The sequence below is a fragment of the Herpailurus yagouaroundi genome, unplaced genomic scaffold (assembly GCF_014898765.1).
Source record: "Herpailurus yagouaroundi ecotype Mexico unplaced genomic scaffold, PumYag 28, whole genome shotgun sequence".
In the NCBI taxonomy this organism is placed as follows: Eukaryota; Metazoa; Chordata; class Mammalia; order Carnivora; family Felidae; genus Herpailurus; species Herpailurus yagouaroundi.
This window is the reverse complement of record NW_024412376.1, coordinates 17,179,065-17,187,649: the sequence shown is the minus strand read 5'-3', so window position 1 is coordinate 17,187,649 and position 8,585 is coordinate 17,179,065. Positions and strand designations below refer to the sequence as shown.

General features: G+C 34.9%; 1 protein-coding gene across 2 annotated transcripts in view; it reads left to right on the top strand.

Moving 5' to 3' along the window:
* GALNT7 (polypeptide N-acetylgalactosaminyltransferase 7) overlaps positions 1 to 6,123 on the top strand; it is a 148,360-nt gene extending 142,237 nt beyond the window's left edge. For both annotated transcript variants that reach the window (XM_040470452.1, XM_040470442.1), the window contains exons 11-12: positions 248 to 376; positions 3,698 to 6,123. In XM_040470452.1, the coding sequence (XP_040326386.1) occupies positions 248 to 376; positions 3,698 to 3,835 (267 nt within the window). In that variant the 3' untranslated portion in view covers positions 3,836 to 6,123. The remainder of the gene's footprint in view (positions 1 to 247; positions 377 to 3,697) is intronic.
* The last annotated feature ends 2,462 nt before the right edge of the window (positions 6,124 to 8,585 follow it).

Sequence of the window (8,585 nt, the reverse complement as noted above, 5' to 3'; positions counted from 1 at the left end):
TCTTTCTTTCTTTCTTTCTTTCTTTCTTTCTTTCTTTCTTTCTTTCTTTCTTTTTTCTTTTAAATAATGTATATCTGGGGCACCTGGCTGGCTCAGTCAGTGCAGCATGAGAGGCTTGGTCTCGGGGTTGTGAGTTTGAGCCCCTCGTTGGTTGTAGAGATTACTTAACAGTAAAATCTTTAAAATAAAATAATGTATGTTAGAAGAGAAAGTGCCTCTGTTACTTTATTTCTTTTTTTTTTAATAGCTTTTTCGAATCAACGAAGCTAACCAACTTATGCAATATGACCAGTGTTTGACAAAGGGGCCTGATGGATCAAAAATTATGATTACACACTGTAATCTAAATGAATTTAAGGAATGGCAGTACTTCAAGGTATTGTGCGTTTCAACTCCTGAAATGATATTATTTTGATTTCATTTTAATAACATCTACCATACGAAATTGAGATGTATAAATCTTAAAACCTGCATTCAGGCTGACTTGCATTTCCCTCTAGTTAGTCATTTGTTTTCCTGAGCATTGAGTGACTCCTTGTTCCATAATGAAGCATCACTTTCATTCTCTGGTATAACGTCCTGTAATGAGGTCACAGAATGTCTATGAAGACCCAGTGCTAATTTCAGTAACACGGGAAAAATCTGTTCTGTGAGGCAGTAATCACCATTGTTCTAATATCGAAATCTTATTTGTTAAATCTAAAAGAGTCATTCATTAAAGTAAAATTATTTAAAAATTACATATGTAATTGAAATTATATGTATATAAAATCTTTTAAAATATTGCATTTATATTTCATGTTGTCCAGCAGGTGGAGATAGAGACAAACAAATAACACTTGGAAATCTGGGCCTTCGTGACCTCTCTTTATTAGCGTTATTTGCTAAACACAACTGGATAAATATTGCCTATTGCTTGCTTAAAGGTCATGTTTAGTTATTCACTTGACACTGCAGGAGCAGTTTTGTTCTTTCACCTGTGAATAGTCAAAGCTCTTTGCCAAGTTGAAGATTCCAACATATTAATGGATTGATGTATAATTTTCAGAGTCTAGACTTGACTACATCAATTTATTGAGAAACACAAAGTTGGGAAAGCTGCCCCAAACCAAAAGAATCTGGCAACTCTCAACTTCATTTGCTCATTTAGTAGTTGTTATCGTACCATGTCTGCTAGGCAAGCCCTTATTTGCTATGTAGTGACGGTATTATGACCCAGCTTAATATTCCCAGTTATCATCATTCCCAGATAATTACCATGAAGTGGTAAGTATATGTCAGTTGCTGATTTTTTTTCTTATAACAAGTTAGGAAGGAGAACATGAACATAAATCGTGAACAACAGAGCATTTGTTTCCACAAAGATGAATAATAGCAATAAATGATAGGGTATTAGTAAAATGGTATTAGTAAAATAGTAAAAGAAGGCTCTAGCAGACCAGAAACTACCATCCAAAAGTAGTTTAATGGATAAAAAATGGAATGTATATATTTTAGGTTAACAAAGAAGAGATTAATAGGAGGAATTATTTCTGACAAGTTTCATATAGGAAGTATTATTGTTCCAGGTCTTGAGATATAAAAAGGCTTTTCATGGAGGATAAATAAGAAGACTGGGTGAACAGAGGCATGGAGTAAAACTGTAGAATAGGGATCATGTTTAGTTTGGTATCCCTAAATTGGAGTCCACATGAAAGAACATTCAACTTTACTTTGTAAGTTTTGGAAAGTGAATGACATTATTTGAGGAACACAGTGATAGGAAACAGTGGATACTTTCAGGAAAATAATTCTAGAAACATTGTGCAAAGTATGGACTGATAAGCAGATCAGCTCAGTCAGCAGTTCTCAAGCTTTCCAATCTCTAGATTCCCTCTACACTCTTGAAAACTGAGACCCCCCCACACACGCAGATTTTATTTATCTAGGTTATAACTAACAATATTTTCTGGATTGCAAATTAAACCTGACAAATTTTGTAAGTATGTATTTTTGTTGTGTTTGTATGTATGTTTTCATTCATGTAAAAGTAATAATAACCCTACTACATATTCATATAAACAATTTGAATGACAAATTACAATTTTTCAACAAAGAAGAATGGCATTGTTTTATAGTTTTTCAAATCCCTTTAAATGTCTGGCTTAATAGAAGACAGCTGAATTCTCATATTGTTTCTACCTTCAATTTGATGTGATCTATCATTTTAGTTGAAGTATATATGAGGAAAATCAGACTCAAACATGCAGCTGGAGAAGAGAGGGTTCATTTAGTAGGCTTTTCAGGTCATTGTAGCTGTTCTTTGATGCCACCCCACAACTAGATAAGTGGTAGTTTCTTAAAAATCATTTGCAGTATAGACTCTGAAACCATGTCAGTGAACATTTTGCCCTATATTACATTAAAATCTATTTTACCCATGTCTGCTTTTGTAATATCACGCATGCACTGCTTGTTTGGAAAATATTGATTCACCAAGTTATGTAGGTCTTCCATATGTTGACACATTTCATCATACAGTATCAAAAAAAAAAATCACAGATACAACCACTGATTTCATCGTAAAGCTGTCAAGTTCATGGTGGTGGGTACACGTTTTCCACAACTCTAATTTTTGCTTAAACCTCAAATTCTATCAGTGGCAACAAATACTGTCAGATGTGTTGTTTTTTAAGTGACAGGCTTACTTCATTGTCCAGAAAATGTCTACCCAGTCCCAAGTTTGAATAATCACAGTTTGTCTAGAGTTTTCCTTTCAGGTCAAAATGACATTACATGAAAAAAGCAGCTAGTTGGACACTCAGGTCAAACAAGTGCCCACGTGTTTCCCTTTTCCTTCAGGATAACCATTGCACTTCACTATATGCCTATGCCTATATGCATATGCCTATGCCTTCACTATATGCTTTATGCCTATTTTCCATTTCAGCTCAGAATATTTTTAAGTATACTCAAGGGTCAAGATTGAATAAAACTTAGTCGTTTTACTGTTTCATCATTAGACATCCTGAAGTAAAACTAGCATTTTCTTTTTTAGCTTTGGATGTATGGCCATGAATAAGGAGACTACTGCAACACTTATGTCACTGCTTGACTTATGCTAAGGCCCCAGCACTTATGCCTGCCATTGCTTTTGCACCATCAGTATCAATGTTAGTGCAGTGAAAAAGGCAAATAGGGTCTTTGTGTTATTATGAAAATAGTTTTGACCTTACGGGCCCAGTCTTAATCTGAGGACTACAGTATGCGAAGCCCTGAGTTATATTGAAGAAATGCACAATAGATGATGAGGGCTAAACTAAGGCATATGCAGTGGGTGTGGGAAAGGAGATAGATGAGAGACTTTGCAACTATCAGTCCTCAATTGCTGCTACAAACAGAATGAATGAAGGGAAGTGTAGCATGAAAGGCCTCTGTCCTGAGGACACGAAGGATAGTTTTGTCATTAGCCAGGATGGGAACTGAAGAAGTTTGTATACCATTGAATTTATGGTACCAGCAGTACATTATGACTTAACAGTAAAAGGACTTAGAAGACTGACAATCAGGAAAACTCCAAAGTCTGAGGTATGTTTAGCTTAAGCCTGTCCAATTTTCTAGAACCATCTCCTTGTGAAAGCCAGGTAATGACTTCTTCTAATGTCAGTGATATCAAAAAAAGTGTACATTTAAAACTCCTTTCTCCTTTGTTTTCCAGAACCTGCACAGATTTACTCACATTCCTTCAGGAAAGTGCTTAGATCGCTCAGACATCCTACATCAAGTGTTCATCTCCAATTGTGACTCCAGTAAAATGACTCAAAAGTGGGAAATGAATAACATCCATAGTGTTTAGAAAGAATAAAAGAAACCAATAACCTACCTACTGACACATAAATTTATACAGGACTGAAAACCGCCTGAAACCTGCTGCAACTATTATTAACTCTGTACAGCTCCAAACCCAGAACCTCCTGATCAGTTTGAAGGATGTTGATAAACTGTGATTTTACAATAACATTATCATCTGCAGTTACTGTTTACAAAACTGCTTTTACCTTAAACTTTGTAGATGTTTACATCTTTTTTTGTTTTGTTTTAAGATGATGTTGGTAATTTGTGCATTTAGCTCTGTTTTAATTAGAACAGAGTTAAAAGCATTGTTGTCTTCTTTGGGATTACACTCAGGGGTCTGAAAGGCAGTTTGATTTTTTTTTTTCTTTAACACACTTGAAAAAAGGTTGGAGTAACCAGACTTTCATATATAACTTGGTGATTATCAACCTGTTGTGTCTTTATTTAATTTTACATCTTTATGAAGCACTGCCACAGGTTCTTAGCCAAGGTGGCCTTCCTTCACAGTCATGCTGCTTTTTTGAAAGGTGAATTTCAACACATTTAGTGCCTCTTTCATTTCTCAGTATATATTTCAAGAGCTTTTGATGAAATTTTTAGGATGGTATTGATGGAATTGTCATCTGTATGAGGAATACTTTTATTACTCAGAAATGAATTTACATGCTACCATTTGCTCTGAAATTGAATGTTGTGCGGCTTGAGAAAGAAAAGACAGTATGGAACATCCCAAGGCTATTTCATAGGGTTGAAGATTGTATGGCATTAACTTGCTTACATGCTGGCATTCCCAATGCTCTCTGTTGATACTGATTCCCAAGATCAGTCAAGAGGGTCTACCAACTAGAGAAAAATTGTCCACTGACATCTGGGATTTACTTTTCCCCAGTACCTGTCACTATAGAAAACTATAAGTAATTCTCAGTTTCGAAATCTTGAAATATGGGGGTAACAAAAATAACAAAACACCACCGTAAACACATCAGAGTTTCATTCTGACCAAGGTAAGAATTTCCAAGCCCTTTTTAGATTAAGCCTTACAAAAACTCCTGTGCATTATTAACCTAAGCTGTGCAACCTATGAAGCCAAGAGTGAATGGATGTTTCATGTATATCTTCATCCAAATGAAATTCCCTACACATTTTTTAAATTAAAATCTATTTAAAAATACAGTTCATTAACAAATATGAACTTCTGTTAGGTTAGGTTTTGGTTCTCTAGTGTTTCTTAATTTTTTTTAGGAAGCATATTCCTATTAGTATTTCTCCAGTGAAAAAGAAGACTTGTTTGGATTTAAACATTTATTAAGATAGGACTTACTATAGGAAAACCAAACAGTGCAAGTGGTCAATTCAGTTTTAATTTCTAAAGTCTTTTGTTACCCAAAAGATTAAAATGCTACATTGAGTTTAAAAAAAAAAAAAAGAAAGAAAGAAAAAGGATGAAGTGGGGAATGGCAAGTAAATTAAGCATTTTTGATCCTGTAATCATGATATCATTACAATGAAAGGAATTTCACAAACTACTGCCAGAGGGAACTATTTTTAATTACAGCTTAAAAAAGGAAAGAAGAAAAGCCTACAGATTTCTTTCTTCCAAGCTTAGCTCTTAAATTTAGAGAGTCAGATTTAAACATCCTGAACGGAATTTTATTTATAATTTTGAATTGTCAATTTGTATTTTGCTACTGATCTGTGATCAACCATTTTAACTTTCATTCATCTCTAGGGATGTTTAAAAAGGAATACATTTATATATGCTTATATAATTGCAAAATAAATCAACTATAAAAAGGAAACTAAGACAATTGGTACTTCAATTACTTGTATCTCTGCAAATAGCCTCCATTTTCCTTGTTGAATAGATTATAACCTTGCTAACTATGCATAGGCCTAAGAAAGGTGGCACATAAACTGTGCATGTAAATTTTAAATGGGTACTTTGTGCAATTCGTTAATACTCTATGAAAATGATTCTATATATTGAAATCAGAAACTGTACCAAACATGAAAAACATCAGAAGCTGCTGCCATAGGACTATTTTCTACTGTAGGCTGCTTTGGAAATAATTCCCATATCCTTGCTTTGTAAGTTGATAATATCACTATGCATTTCTACACATTTTATAAATTTGATTTATGCAGATTTTGATACACTGTATGTTTCTGTAGAAATTGTATAAATATTCAAATTTTATTAGGGATAAATTTGAGAAGTTTATGTATATCTTAATTCTGGGTTGCTTGTTTTTTAGGTGAGAAAAAAATAAAATACTGTATTTTAATCCATGGTTTTTTTCAGTATTCGTAATCATTTCTAAATCCAAACACTGCATGTTTGAAATAATTATTTTATTGTTTACCAGATACACTAACATAATATATATATATATATATATATATATATATATATATATATATATTGTTGACTATGTGCTTGAATGTTGGTTATAATTCTGCTTAGAATGTGCTTAGAATACACGGAGCTTACCTATCTGTAGGAAAGAAACAAAGGTTTATTTTCGCCTCTGGTTGCCTATGTATAGCAGTTTTTTTTTTTTTTTTTTAAAGTCACTTACCCAGGGTGCCTGGGTGGTTCAGTCAGTTAAGCGTCCAACTTTGGCTCAGGTCATGATCTCGCGATTTGTGGGTTCAAGCCCCACATCGGGCTCTGTGCTGACAGCTCAGAGCCTGGAGCCTGCTTCGGATTCTGTGTCCCCCTTTCTCTCTGCCCCTCTCCCACTTCTGCTGTTGCTCTCGCTCTCAAAAATAAATAAAAAATATTTTAAAAATTAAAACAAAAATCACTTATCCAATTATAAAAAACCCCAGCAACATCTATCTTTCTTGGCAGTGTTTTCTGTTATCTGATTGCCTATTGAAAGTAAAAATTTCTTTAAGTCAAAACTCTTTGCAACGTGACCGATAAGTGAGTATAGACAGAAGTGAAGCCTACCAAAAAATAGGCCATAGGACCTTTTGGCACAACAGGCGACATCTCAAAAGAGGATGTGGCTGCTCACATTCCAATAAGTCGTAGAGTTCATTTGGGAAACTTTCTCTCAATTGACTTGGCTATTGTCACGTCCTCTAATTCTCAGCTGCTATACCATAGAAATTTTAAAAAGTCACATTGGACCAGACTGGAGTTAATGGGAGTTCATTTATTTTTTCAGAAACAGTCTCATGGGGATCTTGGAATATATTTCATTTCTGGACAGAATGTAATCAAAAAAAAAAAAATCCACTTATAATTCAATGGAAAACATGACAGATATTTGACCTGAGCCAGATACCTAGTAGGCCAGTCATTTGGGTATGTGAACATTAATCCATGTGAAAGCAGATTTAAAAAGTACCAAGCACTATGAAAATGCATATCGTTCATCACAATTGGTTGCAGGAAAATGGACAGAAGTCAGAGAATGATTTTTGTGGACCGCTATTCCTGGAATTGAGGTTAAAGGAAGGACTGAGTCTGAACTAAATCCAATAATTGCCTTGCAATTCTCATTTTTAAGATTTTGAAATGCCCATATTTGACCTCACATCTGAGCTGAGGTGGTATGGGGAGGTTCCTTATTTTCATAATAGAACGATATTACAACCTGCTCATCTGAATGAATATAGTATGATAACCAGTCTGTTTTGAATCTCTGTCCAACTACAAATTACTCATATGACCTTGGAAAATTATCTATGCCTCAATTTCCCCATTTGCAAATGGAGGAAAATAACAGTGCCTATTTCAAGGAATTTTATTAGGATTGTATGAACATACATAAAGTGGTTTGGACAGTTCCTGGCATACAGTCAAGATAATATAAACATTAGCTATTATCTGGCTTCAAAGTCTTAAAATTTGTTTTTAATCAGAAGACAGCTACACTGGAAACCCTACATAAAGGCTATTTGTGTGTACCTGTGTTTCATACAGGAGCTAACATTTACACACACTTTACAAATGAATGAAGCTCACAAGTTAAGCTGCTTGGGGGTAAAATGGTTTCTCAATACCGGAAAAAATGATCCTGACCTCACCTCCATGCGTAAAATGTAATTTTCAGTGGTCTAATTTAACCCTCAGAACTAAGTGTGTCTTGAAGCATGTTTAGGATAATGTAGTCTTTCATTATCTTTAAATGAAATTTCTCAGGGCACCTAGATGGCTCGGTTGAGTGTCCAACTTCAGATTAGGTTATGATCTCATGGTTCGTAGGTTCAAGCCATGCATTGGGCTCTTGCTGACAGCTCAGAGCCTGGACCCTGCTTTGGATTCTGCGTCACCCTCTCTCTGCCCCTCCCCCACTTGCACTCTGTCTCTCTTATAAATAAACATTAAAAAAAATTTTTTTTTAATGAATGAAATTTCTCTTGGGCTTTTCACATGGCCAAATAAATTCCCAACTGTATTAATGCTTAAACATAGAAAAAAAAACTAAAATTTTGAGTAGAAAATACAGCTGAAAAGACTTCCATTTCTGGCCATGACATGTTTTGAGGAATTGGTTAATAGGCAAAGTAGAGTATGATACTCAAGGGAAAGGAAACATGCAAGGTGAATACTAGGTTTATCATGTCTGTCTGCCTTGGAGAACTTTTGTGATCAAGGTACAGGAAAGTGGAGCGCAAACAGTGGTGGTATTGCTGAGCTGAAGAGGCAAATAATAGAGTTGGGCTGCTGGGACAGCTGGAATTTACAGGGCAGGTTACTGGAGGGGAGGGAGTGCACTTGAATACCAGGAGACTGG